The sequence below is a fragment of the Seriola aureovittata genome, chromosome 6 (genome assembly GCF_021018895.1).
Source record: "Seriola aureovittata isolate HTS-2021-v1 ecotype China chromosome 6, ASM2101889v1, whole genome shotgun sequence".
Classification (NCBI taxonomy): Eukaryota; Metazoa; Chordata; class Actinopteri; order Carangiformes; family Carangidae; genus Seriola; species Seriola aureovittata.
This window is the reverse complement of record NC_079369.1, coordinates 17865244-17887195: the sequence shown is the minus strand read 5'-3', so window position 1 is coordinate 17887195 and position 21952 is coordinate 17865244. Positions and strand designations below refer to the sequence as shown.

The 21952-nt window shown below is 41.3% G+C and overlaps 1 protein-coding gene and 1 long non-coding RNA gene across 5 annotated transcripts in view; one reads left to right on the top strand and one right to left on the bottom strand.

Annotated features, from left to right (window-relative positions):
- Window positions 1-13148, top strand: part of LOC130170630 (uncharacterized) — a 40023-nt gene extending 26875 nt beyond the window's left edge. The window contains exons 3-7 of one of the 2 annotated variants that reach the window (XR_008828023.1): window positions 1531-1568; window positions 3506-3579; window positions 5560-5811; window positions 12676-12818; window positions 12905-13148. This is a non-coding gene — a long non-coding RNA (uncharacterized LOC130170630). Of the gene's footprint in view, window positions 1-1530; window positions 1569-3505; window positions 3580-5559; window positions 5812-12675 lie in introns of both variants that reach the window. The other variant, XR_008828022.1, reaches the window with a different exon arrangement.
- The window catches only part of kank3 (KN motif and ankyrin repeat domains 3), a 52428-nt gene continuing 32178 nt past the window's right edge, over window positions 1703-21952 (bottom strand). For all 3 annotated transcript variants that reach the window (XM_056378113.1, XM_056378112.1, XM_056378111.1), the window contains 10 exons: window positions 20307-20389; window positions 18280-20082; window positions 17482-17584; window positions 17011-17238; window positions 16619-16709; window positions 15954-16173; window positions 14917-15059; window positions 13160-13360; window positions 3814-3915; window positions 1703-2473 (listed from right to left, as the gene is read on the bottom strand). In XM_056378113.1, the coding sequence (XP_056234088.1) occupies window positions 2411-2473; window positions 3814-3915; window positions 13160-13360; window positions 14917-15059; window positions 15954-16173; window positions 16619-16709; window positions 17011-17238; window positions 17482-17584; window positions 18280-20082; window positions 20307-20343 (2991 nt within the window). In that variant the 5' untranslated portion in view covers window positions 20344-20389 and the 3' untranslated portion in view covers window positions 1703-2410. The remainder of the gene's footprint in view (window positions 2474-3813; window positions 3916-13159; window positions 13361-14916; window positions 15060-15953; window positions 16174-16618; window positions 16710-17010; window positions 17239-17481; window positions 17585-18279; window positions 20083-20306; window positions 20390-21952) is intronic.

Here is a 21952-nt window from a genome sequence, read left to right as displayed (position 1 = left end):
ACCACTGCTCATTTTAGAAAGGTCACCACCAGGAAATGTCATTTGTTTAGATCGTTTATCAAATGGATAATGAATTTTTTTGTTTTTGGCTACTAGTGATAGTCTTAGTAACATGGCTGAAGAAGAAATGATGTCAATGATCAGTTTTGATCCCTCTCAAGTCCTGGAGCTCTCTCCATACTTGGACTGTCCATAGGGACTACCTGACAAAGCTTGGTGGACCAGTGGACAGAAAATTTGGTTCTGGGAGATAAGTCCATGGCTGAATTTCTGTCCCAGTCTAACCATGGCTTTCTCCATTGAATAAATAACTGTCCAAAGTTTTACCTCAGTTTCTGTCACTCTCCCTCTTCGCTTTCTTTGCTGTTTTGGTTTTGCATTGTGAGAGCAAGGCTTATAGGGAACCAATGTAAATACCGTTTGTGTCATTATTTTACTAAGTTAAAACAAAAAAGTTGCCTATTTTCTTTTTAAAATTGTTGTCTTGTGACTTCATGCTGTGGCTGTATATCCATCAGTTTTTCACACTTCTACTTCCAAGAACTGTATGGATTTGTCCTCTGTCACTTTCTTAGATTCTCATGCATGAAGACAATGTTGACATTTACAATGTTAGCCATTGTCGTGCTCTTTAACTAGCCATAACTGGTTAAACTATGAGGGAACAGTCCTTCATGAGATTATATTTCTTATTATATTCCAATACAATATATATCATGAAAGTTTTCAGAAATATAATTCAATATTACCATCAGCTGTCACCTAAGTATTACCATAAACAATCATTGCTAAGTCATTGTTTGGTTGCTGTAAACAGATATTTAGGGAAAATGTAAGGCAATTAATCCCGACAAGAACCACAATAGCAAACAATACAACACAAAAGATTTTCTACAGATCGAAAAAGGTGTAGGCTGGAGTTACGGGTATGTTATGAAAGTATATGTATCACAAGACCAAAACTCGCCCAACTAACTGCCATCATTATTTTGCTTATTCTACAGCTACTTTATTGAAAATTGCATGTTTCATAAAGGTAAATAGAAAGTTTGTATTTAGCAGTTTATAGCATCATTTTGTTTTTATTAACTGGTTCACATTCGTAACTCTGTAATCTTGAGAGGCATGACTCTCACAAAGCTGCCATGACTAATAATGCATGAGTACATTTTTCATGGTAATGGAAGAGCATAATCTTTTAAAGATACTACTAAATACATTAAAACCAAATCATTACAAAAATCTGCACACAATCATAAACAAGGAGGAGATAATACTCAAATATGAATTCATAGACTTGATAGTTTATTCCTTGCATGGTGTTAACATGGTGTGACCAGATACACTCATGAGGGCGGCTGCAGGGATAGAGATGTTACACTGACAACACCAAGTGCATTTTATTAAATGTATAAACCTAGTTTTATTTTAGGGACTATGCAACAACCCAACTAGAAATAAAATATTTTAATAAACTGTATATGGGAAGTGTATGTATTGGCTAATGATTATTATTATTATTCTTTTCAGATGCAGTGGCTTCAAAACGCAAGTGAACAGTGAACAATGTAAGTGTCCCTCCGTTCCGTAATATTACATCTCATTCACAAGAAGCTACTAATTAAGATACCTTAATTTTAGCTTGCTAAACAGTGAGTTTGGATTGCTAATGCTTCACAGTCAGAAAAAAACAAATTTCAAATCAGCTTTTATGTAAATATGTTTATTTCAGACATGAATATATATATATATATGGACAAACAATGCACAGGCAGTTAGTGCAGACTATGAAGGTGAAGATGTTCACAGATCAGTTAACAAATGCAGGACAGAGAGGGGTAGACAAGAGGAAAAAACACACCAGCTGTGTTGTAATTTGATGTCCATAGCACACACCAGATACAGTATGTTGTTAAGTAAGAAGACATAAAGATGTATACATTTTTTGGGGGCATCAACACTTGGGTTTATTTTTATTTATGTAAGATAATGATGTATCCTGATTAATTTTGTTGTTTCAGTGATTGGGCCTGTGTATAAAATAACAGTTGATGGTTTTTTTGTTGTGCATCATATGCCATCACTGTGTGTGTTGCCCTGTACAGTAAAATATTAGTGGAGTGCAAATAATAAATTGTAAGGCCTCATCTCCTGTCACAGAAAAATCAAGTGCCAGAAACCTCATTTAGACATGCGAGGAGCTCATATTAGTCAAGTATATAATATAATCATTCACGACATTTATGGAAAAATAATATTCTCATATTAACAGTACTTATAAATGCAGGACATATGGCAAGATATAAATACATGTACATATATATTTAAGTAAATTCCAGTGGAGCTTTTCTTCGCTCATATCCAGTTATGTTTGCTCGTCCGTCCGCCTCAGTGAGCGGCCATGATCAGGTCAGTCTGTAGGCCAGGTTTTATGGGGGCTGGTGGGGCTCCGTTGTTGGGCCTGTGGACTCCCCTGAAAGACACAATGTGAGGGTTAAGTTTTAAAAGAGGAATTTATTATTCTGAAAATGAATATACACTCAGTCTCTTCTTTGTATTGCACACCTGTACAATCTAATGGAGTCCAATACAACAGCTCTGCCACAACATCTTTTTTTTCTTTTTCTTTTTTTACAAAGCTCACAATGAACAGTTTTTGGTTAAGTTATTGGAAATGTGTAAATTCAAAGGTTGGTTAAGGTGGTGATGTTTTAGACAACATTATTTTGATGTTTCTAATTTTGTGTCCTCCCTATTTTCACAAATGAGGGGGGCAGAACATTAGAAACACCTCAGAATATATTTATAGTCCAGTACAACATCATTGTAACGGTGTCAGAAACTGAGCATTGTAGGCAAAATAAAAGTAAACTTTATGAGAGAGCAATTCTATTGGATTGCATTAGCCTGGACAAGTCTCCTTAATAAAGTGGCCATTGACTGAACATTGTTCACTTGTTTGAGGGAATGAAAATATAACACTTGGACATCACTGAACAGCACTTCCTAAAAGTTTTCAGCACAATAACCTCCATAATATGAAGAATCATATCAATAGTTATAATAGTTATTCATTATTGTAATGTTAATTTAAATATATACTTAAATTGTATTCATAATGCAATTTTAGATTAATTTAATGAAAATAGTAATTAATATCAATATTTTGGTCATATGGTAATGGAATATTATGGAGTAATGTCTTTTAACAGGAGCTTAATAATACCTGAAGGGGGCAGCAGTGCACCTTCAGTCAGTGCAGCCCACACCCAAACTTAAGCTTGGAGAGCTGCCGTGGAATTCATCCTATCCACATATAATACAAGAGACACTGCTCACTATAAATGTATGTTGTGAATGTGACCTGCACCAACTACAGCCTGCTTGAGTGCCACTTCCCTGCAGATTTAAAGGTGCTGGTTTCAAAGCTTTGAGCTTGTGACCCCAGAAATGAAACACTGCCAAAGTGAACTCTTGACTACAAGTGTTTATTCTCCCTTTTCAGGCTGATAAACCTGATCAAAACAGCACCAGGCAAGACTGCATTAGAACTAAAGACGACAACCCTTTTGCTATGAGGTAGGTCAAATTTATTTCACTGTTTTTTTTTTTTTTTGTTTTTTTTTTGTATGTTTCCTTTTATGCATTAGAGTGTAAAATAAAATGATTTATAGGATATTTATAAGCAAAATTACAGTCAAATGTACAAAATGTGACTACCCCATTCTCACTAACTCAGATTATGCACATACTCCCTATGTGTCTCTCTGGGCACATCTCCAGTGTAGGAAGTGGATGGGAGGGTGGGCTCACCATAGCAGTCTGGGTCTTGGCATAGTTCATATGGGCGTAGAGCAGCACAGCTGTGTCATTGTGAGACGCCTCCAGTGCGATGGACAGAGCGTTGCTTCCATCCTGCAGACAGTAGAGGAAAGAGAGAGCGACGAACAGAAAGAGGGCAGAGAAAGTAAGAGTGAGTTTCTCACTAGAACAGAGAGCTTTGCAGTTTGAGATGGACCATGTGATTGACATTGCATGCGGCTGTCACTTTTTCCAGCCTTTTTTTTTTAAATTCATTTTTTACATGCTCTGTACTGCAAAACTGTGCCTCTGTCTAGGCATGTTACACCATTCATTCCCATCACTCAAGTCAATATCATATATCTTTGATTGGCCAGTAACAATACAGGACATTGATCCATCCAGCATCCTCAGAATTTCTTTGTTTTTTAAAATTTAGATCTGCTATTAGTGTAGATTTATGCTGTATCCTGCTTGACGTGTTTAGTAGCATCCTGTGGTTTTGTCCCTATGAAACTAAAGCAGGGAGTAATATATATTTTACATAATGTTGGAAAGCCAGAAACTGAATATTATTCAGCTTCTTCTTACACAAACAGTGTGGGTTGCTTTGGTTGATGGTAGGGGTGTAAAGGTACAAAACTTGGTTTTGGGGTCATGGTTCAGTTCAGTTTTCAGTACAATAAGGAAAAATAAAACATCCAGAGTTTAAGTCAAATGTCCTTTGTGTACATATATTGGTTAAACAGATACAGCCAATAAATCATTATCATATTTTTGGCTGACTAAAAGGCACACATGAAGGAACATTCCAGCTGGACTCAAGTCCTGTAATAGGTGCATTTGATTTAAAAATAGAAGAAATAACATTAATTGTTGTTCCAACCATTCCACCCTTTGTCCAGTGTAGCTTTGACATACTACTGGGAAACCATAATGCTTCTAAATGAAAGATCTCAATGGCATTGGAGGCTCCTCCAGTTTCTCATTTGCATATGGCTTTATAGCCATATGATCCAACTGCTCCACAGCTAAGTGCACCTCTCACGGTTATGTTCCACATATGTAGACCTAACTAGACAGTATAAGGTTGATTAAACATTATTTCTTTCTTAGAGCATACCAAACCAAAAGAAAAGCCTGTACGGCCAAAGCCTGTATTTACCTTTACACCTCTATTTCAAAGAAAGCATGACAGGGAAGTCAAACTAAAAAGGTTCAGCATTGGAACTGGTTCTTTTTACTTGCACTTAGTTGCCAGGTTGGTAGGTAAACCTAGCTAAAACTAATGTAGTCCAGAGCAGTACTGCAATTAATACTACCTTCTTAAAAGGTTATATTGTAAAGTTTTTTTTAATTTAAGCTGGTTTAAAGAGGCGTTGATTCAACTTCAGGGTCTTTTTGGAGACAGCAGTTTGTGGTGCTGTGGAATTGAATTGCTTTACAGGGACTGTTGTTTCTGTTATCCTGTCCACCCTATTTATATCAATGACAACAGGCTTAATAATAGAAACACCTCTTTGTATAACACAATAAAGTTCAACAGCAGCACAACTACATAATCAAGAATGATCATACAGTTTAGTCAACATCTTTCTAAAACAGTTTCAACACTGACTGAATGAACATTACAACCTCTCTGAAGGTAAGATTTAATCCGGGACTGTTGTTTTAGACTGCATTAACAAAACTGACGGCCGAGTTAATTTCTCTACTGTGCTTTACAATCATGGTTTGTCATGTTGTTCTTTGTTTTAGGAGGGTAAGGGAGGTGGGGGCTTTTACAAATATTCCCCCTCCCAGGTCCACCGCATGGTCCAGCTGCGCTGCACTGAAACACAATCCAGGAGCTGCCGGCACCGAAAGGCCAACTCATTCTGGGACAGATGTGAACACTCAAATATCTGTCTTCCTGGCCTCTCTCCAAGCATCCAGACCAATCCACTGTACAATCACTTCACATCACGATCAAATGTAGCAAGAAATCGCACAAGCAGAGTTTTGTTCCAGGTAAGATTTCTGCTATATTGTTCAGTTTGTATTGAAACTGTTTTTAGAGGTGTTGATTCAACTGTATGATCATTTTGGAGGCAGGAGTTTATGGTGCTGTTGAACTGTCAGTGTGTCTGTTGTTTGGCCAACCCTGATAGATTTGAAAGGGGTGGACAATATGATACGAACACTTGTCAACAATAACGCACTGCAGTTCAACATCACCGCAGACTACCCCTTTCACAGTGATCTTACAGCTGAATCAACACCTCTTTAACACAGTTTCAATAAAAACTGAACATTTAAACCTTCATTAAGGAGGATTTGCTGCAGGACTTTGGTATTAGACTGAATTAGTCTTAACTAGATGTTCCACAGAGTGTATTTTCCATTGTAGTCACTCGATTGACAAAATAATGAATCTCCTACAGCCTGGATCTTTAAAAATCTAAAAGTCACTTCTGATTAACTTTTGTTTCACCTTTTCCTTTAAATGGACTGTTGGGACTCAGTCATTCAATAGACCAAATGTTTCTTTGCTCCACTGGACAAAGGAATTCACACCCCACAGTTCCTCACGGTTCACACCTGGGGATGACCCTTCCCCCCATGGACCCCACTGGCCAGCCAGTGTGGGCCAGCGTGTGACATGTGACCCCCTAAGGTGTCACAAACAAAACCAGTCTTCTAGACCCCTTCTCTCTCTCTTCCCTTCTTGGCTTGCTCTGGAGAGCAGCTCCAGCCCTCTCCTCTCGGTTCTTCAAAAGGGCAACAAGGCCCCAGCCCAGGTCAGCTCTGCTACCTGAGAAACTAGCTCTCTCGCCGGCCTGCAACCAGCAGCCTGCAAACACTCTTCTCCTCCACAACAGCGACCTGCTTCGGATTAACTGTGAGTGAACCAAATCCTCTTCAGAATCAGCGGCTACAACACAAGGCCAGCTGATTTTCCAAGCAACAGGAGTCGTAGCACAGTTAGCTTGGAACAGCTAACTCTGTGAGGAGAACAAAGGAGATAACAGCAAGCAACACAGCCAGACAGGACTTTACTCCACCAGGAAACCTCCCAACTCACTGGATTTTACAAGACACTGGAAAGGACCTCTTTGCTTGTTCCAAGGACAGGGTAACGTTAACGGACTGGGCCTAACCTCTCCCAGCACAGCATAGCACAGCATAGCTAATCAGCAGAAGTCTTAACTTGTTAATGTACTTGTTGATTGATGTCTTGTTGTTGGAATGTTTGCTTAGGTTGTGGTCAGTCATACAGTTAATCGAGTACTCGTATGTTCACACACATAGCAGTACGTCTCAGTCCTAGAACCTGCATGAAGCTAACCTTCCCCCTCTAACCTGGTACCTTTAGATTACATGAGCTAGGCTAACAAAGAAACTCACACCCTCCCTCTCACACACACTAGGTGGTCTCAGCGGCCATTTTAGTAGTTTCTTTGTTTACCGCCATCTTTGTAGTCTACTTTGTTCAGGTCATGTGGTCACAGTGACCACTTTGAGTCGGCCATCTTGCCTTTGTCTGTGTCCCCACAGACACACACACACATACACACACACACACACACACACACACACACACACACACACACACACACATACACACACACACACACACACACCTGTATATGCTAGATTAGACATTGTACTTTACTCTGCTCCATTGTAAATAAATGCCTTTTTAAGTATAGCTACTGGTGTGTTTAATGTTGCACAAGCGTGAATATTGCCAACCTCTACTCGGTAGAATTCCAATCCTTCAACTGTAACTTACTATTGATTTGGTAATTCGGTTATAGTTAGTAAGCTAATGGTTAATCAGAGTTCCAGATTAATGGTAATAAATTGAGACTAAAACCATATTGGCTATTTTGCCTATTAGTTTAGGCTGGTGCCCCGTGAACTTTAATTCATTTTAAAGTTATTCTTTAATATTAATATTTTTAATATTAATATTTTCTTAATTTGTGATAGCCAATAAATTGATAAACAACCGAAATCTAACATATTTGGTGTCCAGCTCATGAGGTAGAGTACTGTTGACATAATGGTGCCGCCCGGGTGAGGCCGAGTACTAATGATGCCCCCGTGTGAGGCCGAGTAATAATGATTTCCAGTTACTAACAGAGCTCAGACCCAACATAATGGTGCCCCCGTGTGAGGCCGAGTACTGTTGGCAAATATTCATAATTGTGCAATATTAAATTCATAATTTGGCCAAAACCGCAAAGGTTGAAAAATTTTTTTAGTCCACCACAGGAGTAAACGTCCAGGTGTACTTACAAACAAGTGCACTGTGGTGAGAATTGGTTTACTAATTTTACCTTAAGTAATATTAGACGTCCTCCAGTTATTAATAGCTAACACTTAAGCCTTAGTATCAAGAGCCTGCTATTGTTGCTAACAATTCCAGTTGAGTTTATTCTGTAGGAAATGTAAGAACCTCAGTTCAGCATTTGAATACCACGTGTTCAATGCTATCTAGTAAAGCTGTCAGAATTGCTGCTCCCTTTAACATTAAACACTGTGTGCCGACAGCCCTGTGTAACACAGAGAGCTTATACCTGGCTGTTACTGCCAAGCATTTCAGCCTGAGTAAGAAATAGAGCCTGAGATAGAGCCACAGCGTGCTATCAGCCCTGTGAAACCCAAGTTCTGCACCTAGCTGTTACTGCCTTGCATTACAGCCTGAGTCGACTTGAAGAGATAATCTTTGGACTGTTACTGCCTTGCATCTCAGTCATTGCTTTTTGAAACATTTCTTAAGCAGACAGTAAACCTGCACTTGCCTTTACTGTCCTTAATCTTTATGCCCACTAGTGTAGCTGCCCCTCCTCCACAGGAAGCTACCCCCCATAGTGTAGGCCACCGCATTGTTTAGTTAGGCTAGTGTACTGCCAAACTACACTACAAGGTGTCTGCCAGCGCAACACCACAGCCAACTACATTGACTTCTTGTTTTTTCTGAAAAAAAAAAAAACTTGTTTAACCTCCCTCTTTCCCAGACACAACAATGGAGAACTCCTGTGTAGAGCAGTTTATTTCTTCCCTAGCACAGAGCCTGAAGCCTGGCTACCTAGAATTTATCAGCAAGTTAAATTCCAGTGAGTGCAGTAAAGAAATAGACTTGCTACTCAGTGACAAAGGTGATGCTCAGACTGCATCCAAAGGCCCATTGTTAAGATGTGTACTGTTGAACTTCCACAGGCAGACCAGCATTTCCCTTCAGAGCCAAGCAGCCCTAGAGGAGGAGGTAAAATCGCTTAGAGCTCAAAATGCTTTCCTCCTCCAGGAAGTTAAGGAAGCTAACAAGAAAGCCATGCGCTACTTAGGAGACCTGCATGCAGCAGAGGTAGACCTCTGTTCACACAAGGAAGAATTGTTAAGGGTTAAATCAGAATGCTTTGCTCCACCACGATCGGTCAGTGCTTGTGATTCTGGTTTCTCTGCTTCACACTCTTCCCTTAATGACAGGTTAACTCCGCCTCCACTCAGAGGATGGGACAAATTCCCAACTGACCCTAAGTCCTGGGAAATGAAGTCAGCTCCTCAACCTCCACTGAGAGACAGAGGTTACACCCACCTGACTTCCCATCTTCCTGAAACTGACAATGAAGAGACAGGTAGTTTATCCGGTAGAGGATATTCATGTTCCCATCAGCCACTGATGCATAACAGTTTCACCTGTGCTCACCCCTCCAACAGAAGGACCAAAACTTTTCCGGACTGTTCAGCCTCCTCTCTGCACCTCCATGAGAGTGATGACCGCTGTTCAGCTCCTTCCTCTAGTCCAGCTAGCATAGTCTCGCCTTCATCAGTAGGGACCTCACAGTGCCCCCGCCTCGAAGCGCTTGAGTTATTAGCAAAGGACATTGAACATTTTGATCCAGACAGCTCTGATCAACATATTGAAAACTACTTTAGGGAGTTAGATCACAACTTAATGGATTTGCCCCATGCAACCCAAAGGGAGAAAACTAAACTTGTGTGGAAGACCAGCTCAAAAGCAGTCCACAAGTTTATGCAATCACTGCCTCCCAGTGTCAGAGATGACTACAAAGAGCTCTGTCAAGCACTGACAGAAGAATTCTCTCCTGCTGCAGATGAGATAGAATCTTTGGTTGCAGCTTCTCAAATCAAACACTCCCGCCATGAACATCCCAATGACTTTTACCAACGTTTGAGGCATGCATATTTTCAGGGTAGGAACACACCAGGCTTAGAGCAGAACTCCACCTTCAAGTCTTTGTTCCTACGAAACCTCCATCCCTGTGTACGCACTCATGTTACACTGATGACGCATCAAGGTAAGCCCACCATGCAGGAAATAAAGAAAATGACAAAAATGGCTTGGGAAACCATGGTCAATTCCAAGGCAAGGGGGAAAACAACTGAGCCTAGCAACTCAAACACCTTAGCGTCACACAGACATGTAACCTCAAAAGATCACCCTCAGAACAGATCGAAGGGGGGTGATAAAAGGCCACATATGGGTGCTGAGCGTAACCGCCACGCCCACCAAGTGCGTAGAGATAGGCACTCCCACAATAGGAGCAGGAGACGGCCTTACGCAGAAATTCTGGCTCAGACACAGGACCAGTCAACACATGGATCAGACAATGACCACGTCATCTCTGACCACGTTAACTCAGACAGTGACAATGCCTCTGAATGTTCTTCCTTCAGCTACTCAAAGTGCTACAGCTTTGTGCCACAAGTTAAGGAAAACTTAAAGCACCGGCGCTCCAGAGTTCGCCGCACTGAGTACTGACAGTAAGTAGGCTCAGGGTACCCTACACTCTTCCAGATGGACACAATGGGTTTGTCAGCAGCAGCAGCAGCAAACTAAATTCTGAATCAAATCAGATACAAGTTTAGGACACTGCATATACATGGCACACTCACCCAGACACTCCAAATCTTGTCATTCTAGGTGCCACCCTCTATATCTCACCTTAACAAACTAACATCACTGACTTTCCTGTCCTCACTAACACCATGAGTAACTAGGAAACATGTTAGTTGTTTTACACTATTCGATCATTGTGGTTATTATCTGAACTCTGCTTTGTAACCTGATTGTTCTTGCTTAGCCAAGATAGATAGTGTTGACAAATGCCCGGATGTTACCCGTTGAATGAACTGACAAATGGACTATACATTGTGCTCTCAGGATGACACGTCAGGTGGCATCCTGACAACAAAGGGGGGACTGTTGGGACTCAGTCATTCAATAGACCAAATGTTTCTTTGCTCCACTGGACAAAGGAATTCACACCCCACAGTTCCTCACGGTTCACACCTGGGGATGACCCTTCCCCCCATGGACCCCACTGGCCAGCCAGTGTGGGCCAGCGTGTGACATGTGACCCCCTAAGGTGTCACAAACAAAACCAGTCTTCTAGACCCCTTCTCTCTCTCTTCCCTTCTTGGCTTGCTCTGGAGAGCAGCTCCAGCCCTCTCCTCTCGGTTCTTCAAAAGGGCAACAAGGCCCCAGCCCAGGTCAGCTCTGCTACCTGAGAAACTAGCTCTCTCGCCGGCCTGCAACCAGCAGCCTGCAAACACTCTTCTCCTCCACAACAGCGACCTGCTTCGGATTAACTGTGAGTGAACCAAATCCTCTTCAGAATCAGCGGCTACAACACAAGGCCAGCTGATTTTCCAAGCAACAGGAGTCGTAGCACAGTTAGCTTGGAACAGCTAACTCTGTGAGGAGAACAAAGGAGATAACAGCAAGCAACACAGCCAGACAGGACTTTACTCCACCAGGAAACCTCCCAACTCACTGGATTTTACAAGACACTGGAAAGGACCTCTTTGCTTGTTCCAAGGACAGGGTAACGTTAACGGACTGGGCCTAACCTCTCCCAGCACAGCATAGCACAGCATAGCTAATCAGCAGAAGTCTTAACTTGTTAATGTACTTGTTGATTGATGTCTTGTTGTTGGAATGTTTGCTTAGGTTGTGGTCAGTCATACAGTTAATCGAGTACTCGTATGTTCACACACATAGCAGTACGTCTCAGTCCTAGAACCTGCATGAAGCTAACCTTCCCCCTCTAACCTGGTACCTTTAGATTACATGAGCTAGGCTAACAAAGAAACTCACACCCTCCCTCTCACACACACTAGGTGGTCTCAGCGGCCATTTTAGTAGTTTCTTTGTTTACCGCCATCTTTGTAGTCTACTTTGTTCAGGTCATGTGGTCACAGTGACCACTTTGAGTCGGCCATCTTGCCTTTGTCTGTGTCCCCACAGACACACACACACATACACACACACACACACACACACACACACACACACACACACACACACACACATACACACACACACACACACACACCTGTATATGCTAGATTAGACATTGTACTTTACTCTGCTCCATTGTAAATAAATGCCTTTTTAAGTATAGCTACTGGTGTGTTTAATGTTGCACAAGCGTGAATATTGCCAACCTCTACTCGGTAGAATTCCAATCCTTCAACTGTAACTTACTATTGATTTGGTAATTCGGTTATAGTTAGTAAGCTAATGGTTAATCAGAGTTCCAGATTAATGGTAATAAATTGAGACTAAAACCATATTGGCTATTTTGCCTATTAGTTTAGGCTGGTGCCCCGTGAACTTTAATTCATTTTAAAGTTATTCTTTAATATTAATATTTTTAATATTAATATTTTCTTAATTTGTGATAGCCAATAAATTGATAAACAACCGAAATCTAACATATTTGGTGTCCAGCTCATGAGGTAGAGTACTGTTGACATAATGGTGCCGCCCGGGTGAGGCCGAGTACTAATGATGCCCCCGTGTGAGGCCGAGTAATAATGATTTCCAGTTACTAACAGAGCTCAGACCCAACAGGACAGTTGCTGCTGATTTGTGTATGGGCCATGTGGTAAAGTATGCAAAAGACTAGTGAAAGAGCCTGCAAGGCATTGTGACTGAAATCTGCAAGTCTTTTGCCGTGAATAGAGGAGCTGTGGCTTTCTAATTCTTCCCCCAGGGACTTGTAAGTAAACCAGTGATTGTGTTTCCCGTAAACAGCACTGATTTGAGTGGAGGGCAGATGAAACTAATCTGATAATGGCTCTTTAGCTTTCAGCCTATCTTGCTAACTGAAGGAAAACTAGAGAAGAGAAAAGGAGAGGTGACAAGGAGAGGAAAGTGCATATACCAATTTCCCATGAGGAGCCATTTCCTGAGCACAGATTAAGCTGAATCCCAGACGAGAAAACACTCAGATGTTTCCAGCAGTCAGAGCAGTTGGCTTCAGCATTAGGCTCACAGTAAGTCACTCAAAGTTTCTCCCAATGACTGCATCAGCTAAATGGCTAAATGTAAACAGCTTACGTTGTCCATGATGGATATGTCACAGCCAGGTTGTTCCAGGAGCAGTTTGACAATCTCAGCTCGGCCATGTTCGCTGGCACACATCAGAGCCGTGGAGCCCTCGTCATCCTGTACGTTAACGTCCGCGCCACACTCGAGCAGTGCCCGTACCATCTCCTGACGCCCATGGCTAACAGCTAACATCAATGCCGTCTGGCCGGCCTGCAAAGGTATAGAATTATTAATATCATTTCTTTTTAAGACAACACAGTTTTTCAAATGCTGTCAAGACATAACGAACAAAAAAAAATCACAACTTCCTAAAAGTACTGACACTAGTCCTATTGTTCTGCTATCTAATGAGGAAAGTGTCGGCTTTAACTAAAGATTAACCAGGAAAGCTTTTGCCTTGTTTTACTTTCTTTTTACAGTTTCCTAAACACACACATGCCTTCTCTCTTTCAAAACTGCCCTAATTTAGACTTAAGCCATAAATGCCTTGCTAAAGAGCATTTCAGTTAATTCCTGACTCTCCCACAACAAGCCTGCTTCTCTTGTAGGCTGCTTCCCCAAAACAGTCATTCATTGTCATTTTGTGTCATCTGTTACAGGTTGACTGCAATTTTTGCATCTATGAATTGGGAAGCTTTGCATTGTGGAAATCTCTGAGGATATTATATAGACTCAGAATTCAGGCACTAAAATAAAATGGCATAGAGCAAATGTAGTGCACTATATAGTAAACAGGGAGTGATTTCTCTCTTCCCTCTGCAGCACCCTGTTGTTTGGTTGGCTTCAGCCTTGTTAGTTTAGGTTTTACATTGTACAACACTTTTAACTCATCACTCATCCATCTGCTGGTACAGTGACAACACTGATTCACACACCTCAATGTTAAGTATATTTTGTGTTATTGTTTCAGTAATAAATTTGTACACTTTTCAGTTTAAAAACCGTGTCACTCCTGTTTTTGTCAGTCAAAAGTGAATTTTCTAAAATTCAAAGTCAAGTCAAACAAGTATTTTTTTGCAAATGCCTTTCAGCACATAACTTCCCAATGTGAAAGCTAAATTCCTGACTCTGAAATTTTATTGCGTGCCTCGTGTTTTGTTCCCCACAGCCACAACAAGCACCAGTAATTGGATTTATAGCTAGTGATACTATAAATTCAGAGTCCTATGACTTGGCAGTGTCAGAGCCTGTCAGGCGCCGTGTCCAAACACATGCACTGCACAACCTGATTAGATCAACCAGAGAAAACGACTCAAAGTCAATAAATTCTCAGGAATTACTTCTGTGTCACGTTAAGCTTCACATTTTTTTAATCAAATGTAACCTATAACCAATTATTCCATTGGTCTGCACCACTTAATTACAACTCAGGAAATGCTCACAATACCTACTCATTGAAATAAACATGGAGCAAAAAGAGGCTCTGAACACAGTTTTTTCTTTTTCCTTCTCGCAAAATAGCTCCAAGCATAAAGTAGACTCATTTCAAACTGGTTTCCGTTTTGACTAAAAACAAATAAGAAAAAAAGTTACATTACTAACCAGCAGGAAGAGGTGAAAAGCCAAGTTATATTCCACAAAGGAATACTGCAAAAACTCCACTCTGTCCAATGTTTTAAATTCATTATTTTAACAGGCAAACCCCACATACCAAACATGACTGCAGTAGAATGACTGCGGGAATATGGATGGATATAAACTGTACTTAGAGAATAAACATCACACATGAGCATTTTAAGGGCTCTGTGACTGTGATGATGACTTGCCTGGCTCGCCTTAGCGTTGACATTGCCCTGACTGAAGAGCTTCTTGACCACAGCCATGTCCTCCTCTTCCTTCACAGTAGAGAGAGCAGCCAGCATGATGGCCGTGTAACCTGCCTTGTTCTGCTTATCCACACAGCACACACCTGTAGGGAACACGTTTTTATTACTGTGTATTTAAGCATATAAGTACACACACACACACAGTGTACATCAGTACTTATTGCACATATGCAAATGTGCCACATAAACACGTCACAACTTCCAGTAGAATGATACAGTTTTAGTTCTGCGTCAGGCCAAACATCTGTCCCTTCCCACATGAGATTACAAGACATTATCTTCCCACAATACAAACAATGGAGCAAAAAACGTTACATTAAAAGAACTTCTATATTTTTTTAAATGATACATTTATGTGGAAAAAAATCCAAATGAACTGTTCACAGAAAATAATTCCTACATATCTACAGTTTATCCTAATAAAGGACTGTGTTTTCTCTTAATGTCTCTGGCTTTGTAGTAAAGGGCTAAAAGACTAGATCTCAGCTGGGTACTAAGGTCTTTGCTGTTCAAAGAAATTGTATGCAACATAATTCTCAGTGCCATATTATTTTTTATCATACACAGATTTTCTGAACAAAAGTTGAGTTTTTCGATTTAAACAAAAAGTCAAATGTGGTTGGTCTGTTTTAGCTAGAAGACTGCAATAATGGAAAAATAGATCTCGAGTGAAAGCACAAGCCTTCAAAACTGTCTTCTTCACGTGGTGTGATGCTTGTCAGCAGCACATGCATGAGTCACCTGACTTTTGTTTAGCGATGAAAGACACCAACATCACTATGAAGACTCACCGAAACCAACTTCTGTTAGTCAAGAAATAATTTGGAAGCATATGCCACGTTTTTTTCTATTTCTGCACGTTAAACACACAAAACAACAGGGGAACCCAAGTAAACCAATAGCTGGTCTTGTCCAATAATATACAAGTCGCAGAATAACTGGTTGGATTATTAATTGGATTATTGTTTATCACTGACCTGTGTCCAGCAGCAGCCCCACCACACCAAAGTTGGAGTGGGAGACACTATAGTGGAGCGCTGTGTTGCCGTTGCCATCGGTCATGTTGACTACGTGTTCCAGCAGCACTGACGACACCTCAGAGAACGCCATCAGGTAGTCGGAGACACGCGAAGGCTGAGCCATCTTGGCGCTGGAGATACGGAACCACTCGAGCTGCACAGTGTGGGTGCTGGAGAGCTGAGTGTGAGGATACAAAGTCATGTTATTATCAAGTATGCACTGTGAAAACCTGAGGGGAAAAAAAGAATCTAAGGCATGCTGCATACAAGCATGAATTATTATTACTGTATCTTATTAATGCTAATTTCTTGTCCAGATCTGGTCATAATTTGAAACTAAAAACAACTGTGTATACACTGTATTTGAGTGAGTAGGCTGATATTCCACTGAATGTTGAGGGAAAACCTTTTCACCAAATGTTTAAGAACAGATGGTTAAAAAGGTTGGGAACAGAAATTTGTTACATGAAGCTCCTATTGTTTGTAATGAATATATGCTGGGGTTAAAAAATACCCCCAAACAATAAAATATAGTTACATCACTATCACTAAGTAATTAAGACAAAGTAAAGTTAAATGTGTGACTCTGGTAAAATTATTTGAAGAAGCATGCAGGGACGCACCACTTCCTTACTCTTCAGTGTTTTAATATCATCGTTCAGGTGGTTCTTCAGAATGAGGCAAGCTTCACGCATTTTTGAGCTCAGCTCAAACCTGCAACAAAAACACAAATGTGTGAGGTTGAAACAAAACAGTTTACTGCTTTCAGGAATAGTTTACCTTTCTTTGACTTACAATCGTATGTGGATTTTATGTATTTAGGTAGTGTATGTGTGTAAACATAAGACTTTCTCTTTGCTATGCAACATGGTTTGATAGCATTCACGTTAACAGCACTGCACTTTAATCACAAAACTATATTAATCCATTTTCCGTAGCCTCAGGGACCTGAAACTGGAGTCATCAATACAGCAGCTTACAAAATGTATTTTTTCCCCTCTTGATAACAGCCTACTTCTCTTTCACAGCATCAGATGAATAACTCTCGGCCCTCAGAGTTTCCTCATCAGTGTCGCTCTCGTCCAGGTTGACGTTTCTCTCCTCCTCAGATGTTTCTTCCTCCAGAGCTGCCTCATCCTCCTCCGTGCTGTCCAAACACTCGCCTTCTCCACTTTCTCCAGAAGAACTACCATCTTCCTCCTCTTCCTCTTCTTCTTCTTCTTCACTGGATGTTGATTCATACCTGGGAGAAAAAATATTTGCTATAGTACAGAGCGTAGATTTCCAACTTGTGCACCCCACATTTTAGGGCACTTTGCTAGATCTGTTTTCAAAAGCAAACCTGCCTTTGGTGAGGAAAAGGGTTTTGTTTTACTTGTCAAATCTGTGACCAGGTCAAAGTGTTATTTCCTACCTCTAGACATTCTGTCGCCCTTATTTTATTTTTACATTGGTAAAAATAAAAATTAAGTTTCATGTTACCCACCCTCCATTTAGGATACCAACAAACTGCAGGCTCTTCTTGCCAGCGGTGCGATTCTCACCCGAGTTACTCCCATCCTTCCTCTTCATGATTGATTTCAGCATACCTGTTGCCACGAGGGAAGCACGGTGATCAAACAATAGTTCAAAAGCAGTACTCCAGAGAAATGTGCACTTCACACTAAAGTATGTTATGAGTCTCTATTGCTTGAATAGAGATGATGTGATATTTGTCTCTCTAGTGAAAATGCTTATAAAATGCTTTACTTTGCGTAATTTCTGAATAACTTCAAAGTTTCATGGAAAACATGTAATTTGTAACCAAATATATTAGAGTGAGTTTTCAATTAGTACTTATTAATTACTAGTTTAACCTAGTGAGTTTTTCTTGTCAGTTTACAACAGGTCAGTTGAAAAGTCAAACAAAGTTACATTTCCTACAGACAAGTAATATATATGAAGAGTAAAGCGTTCAATAAAAATTTATAAATGAGACTTCCCACGGTCCTTCTTTGAAATCATGCAGATATTATGAACCTGTAAAATGAATTGTTACCTTAAGAGGTATTGTGCGTCGCTCCATTATGCTCCACTTCTTGCAAAAATTAAATTATGTTCTCTCTCTACCACTTACCTCAGGTTGCTCCATAGTTACTAATGATGCATCACTTTGTTTTTGCAACAATGACAAATAATTTTACATTTTTTAGGGAAAAAAAAAACATTTGAAGCAAACACATGATGTCCTAACCTGCAGCATGTTTAACTTTTTTACAGTGAAGGTAAATCCTCTAGTTCCCACCTGTCTTGGTGTTGCTGGGTGCAGCCTTCTGTCCTTCCTCTCCCTCTTTCTTCTCCGACGTGCCGATTACCTCTTCTTCTGGACAGACCTTGTACTCGGCGATTGTCAGCTGTCTCTTCTTTGGCACTGTAACTTTCTGCTCCTCAGTTTTTTCCTCAAACAAGCTCTCCCATTGACACCCAGTGCTGACCAGTACAACAGGGGCTGGTTCTGCTGGTTTCTCTAAAGCATCAGTCTGAGTGCCCTGTTCAGTCTGATCTGCTGTTAAAATCTCGCCTACACACGCATCAGTCACCTCTGGGCGACACAGAACCGCAGCATGCTTTAACGCAGGAGTCAGTGTCTCTACCTGGGCATTTGTTGTGTCTGGTTTCGCAAGAACCCCCTTCTCGAATGTGACTTTGGAGGCTTTCTCTTCCATCTGGGCTCTGAGCGTCCCCAGGTCTTTATCAGCCACGCTCAGCTGATCCTCTAGAGCCACAATAGTCTCCTGCTGGAATTTAATGGTGTCCTGTAAGGTGTCGATCTCCCGCTGTGCCTCGCTGGTCAGTCCAAGTAGTGACTCCATGACCCAAACCTCAGCCTCTTCAGTCTCCACCGTGGCCTGTACCCCCTCCTCGTGAATCAGAGGGGCCTCTGTTCCTATGCCTTTCTCACAAACATTCACCACGGTGCCCTCTGAAGCATCTTTCACACCCTGGCTGTAGTAGAAAACAACAGAGTCTATTGGCATGTCGTCCCCAACAGCCACTGACTTCTTCTCAACAACTGAAACTTTCTCTGGAGCTTTTACTAAAACTTTTGAATGTGCTGGAGTTTTCTCTCCCTGCACCTCAAATTTCTCCGTCAGTCTCTTCAGCTCACCAGATTTTCCGAGGCCTTTGTGACCAGGTGAGGTTGGTGAAGTCAGTCGATTGTGGATATGTTGGTCAGTTTGGGTTTGAAGGGTCTCTGTGGTTTGAGTAGAAGACTCTGTAGACTGTTGCTTCTGCTGGACCATCTCCGTGGTCACTTTCTTCTCCTGCAGGGCCAGCAGGAGCATGTCTTTCTCTGCACGAAGCTTGGCAACCTCTTTCTCAAGTGCAGGAACACCCTTTACCCTTTCTTCCATCTCTTTCAGCTGCTTCAAGGCCGTAGCCATCTGCTCTCTAACTGTCTGCAGCTGGTTGGGAGGGATCGGAGTCATTGCCGTGCCAGCAGCTGGAGTGCTGCGCCCAGAGGTCTGAGGACTGGGTTTAGTCAAGCTACTCTGCAGAGGCTGAGTGGATGGGGAGGGTAAGAGCAATTTGGGAGGATCTGCGAGCTGGAAGCGCCCGCCATTCTGGTGCTGGTGGGTTTGTTCCTGCTGTAGCCGCCGGCTGGTTTCCAGGAGAGTCCGCTCGACTCTGGGGTTGCGCTGAGGTGGTGGCGGTGGCACTTTGGCCCCGGCAGATAGCGGAGGAACAGTGAGGAGGGTGACAGGTGAAAGAGAGAGTCCCTCACAGGGTGCTGACCCAAGGCGGTTGCGTGGTGGTGGCGGTGGAGGAGCTCTGCCATCTTCACTGGCTGGGGATGAAAGAGACTCTGTGGATGTCCAGCCACTGGTACGCCCACCCACACCCGGACTCCTCTGGGAGAGTTTGAGCCCTCGACCCAAGCGGCGGGAGCTGACGGGTGCCCGGCGGAGATTGTGCCCACTCTCTATTTCCTCTACATATTTGAGGAAGTCCAGATCCAGCTGGAAACCATATGGAGTCTGGACCGAGTAGGAACCTGACTGGTCAGCCTCCTCCTGACTGGAGTAGATAAATGGAGAGCCCAGATCTGAAAAGAAAAGGACACGTAATTTGTCAACATCGATACATACTGACAGGTTAGAATACATTATTTAATTTATTACAACAATGAAGTGAAAAATGAAAGCGCGATACAACACTGACACCTCTTTTCAAAGGTTACCTAAAATGTTTCCACGTTCACAGTTAGAAAAGAATTTGGGATATGAAGTGGAAATACAAAAACAAAGGCATCTTCATGCAGTTGCTTACCAGGCAGCTTTGGGTTAACTTGCACAGACTGAGTCATTTTTCAGGACTGGGACCTTTCAGCACACACAGCTTCAAATCAACACCTGGCCAAAGAAAACACACAGTAACATGAATGAATTTCTCATGAATGTACTTGGACCTTAGTTGAAGGAAAAGGATGTAATTTCTAAAACACTACACAGTAGTTTGGTGAAGACATCACAGGAAGCCTATCACTTGTTATCTTCTGACAAGAAGTGTCACGATGTTTGGACTTTCTATCATCAATTTTTCTGTTAGCGCCAACATCATGTGCTCCATCATCCAGCAACAGTTTTGTTTTGTTTTTTTTTTTTAAGAGGAGGCAGCTTTACACAACAAACAACAAAAACAGCAAAACTTCTAAACAACCTGAGAGGCTCCATGTTCTCACTTTAATGCCAGACAAAGATGCGTCTTTATAGGTGTTGTAAACTTACTACAAAGTGCAGAAAGGCCTGAAGAGGTTTATGTGTTCTCTTATGGCTCCTAAGCACGTGTGACAGCCTGTGACTGAATTCAAAAGAGGATGAAATTCTCTTCTTTCACAGATAAAGAGCTTTTGTTTCAATGGATCTCTTGTTTGCTTTTCTTCTCCAGAGGTGTTGAAGGACGTTGAGCCTGACATCATCCATACCTCAGAGAGTGTGTGTGCGTTTTCTGCCTTTAACCTCTCAACTTATTTACTAGTGGTTACACTGTGGAACTCAGACGTTCCTTCCTGTAAGAGTCATTACACGTCACTAAAAGCTAAGATACGTGTTAAGTGTGTATATATATCGTTTGTACACTGTAAACGTCTGGCACACAGTGAAGACAGCACTCGGGAAACACCTCAGAACAAAGTCAACAACAAAGAGCTAAACAGTGTGCAAAAACCTCAAGACTGCTGCTCCATTAACAACACCATCACACCATCCAGCTGTACTGGAAAACCACAGGATTGTCCTCACCACAAGACCACTAAACCCTGACAAGCACTGCTTCACTTGGAAATCAGTTATTTCCCTAAGGCGTAATATCCATTTATTTGGACACGTAAAAAAATGCTGAAAAACAAAACTGGGTGGACGTGGCAGGGAAGCTCTAAGTGAATGGACAACAGTATGAAACATGTCAACATGGACAATTTTGCTCATTAAAAAGTGAAATTTACCTTTAAACCAAGGAATTGATTTATTTAAAAAAAAGTTGTGCGTTTTTGGTTACTTTTAAGAGACAAACACAATCTGTTCAAAATTTCAAAATTAAAATTTAGTGCTTGTCTTTGTCAGTTCACTGCTCCTGTTAACAACCTGGTTCTTCTTCTATTTGATCCAAACAGGAAACATTTAACGCTTCCTGTACAGCAGGACAGAGTGACTAGTTTAGAAAGTGTTCCTGATGGAAAATGGAAAAGACTGCATGAAGTAGATACTTATTACATAACACCAATTACAGAGGAAAAGAGAGGACAAAGTGAAATGACAAGACGCCCTTGGATTGCCTCATGTCCCACCATGATCTACATGACAAAAGAACATGTGTGCTTACTAATACTAGTTCATCAACAATGTTAACAGAAGTTTTTAAAAACACTTGTTCTACTTCATTCATATGCAAATACATGCAGTAAGGAACACCAAAAT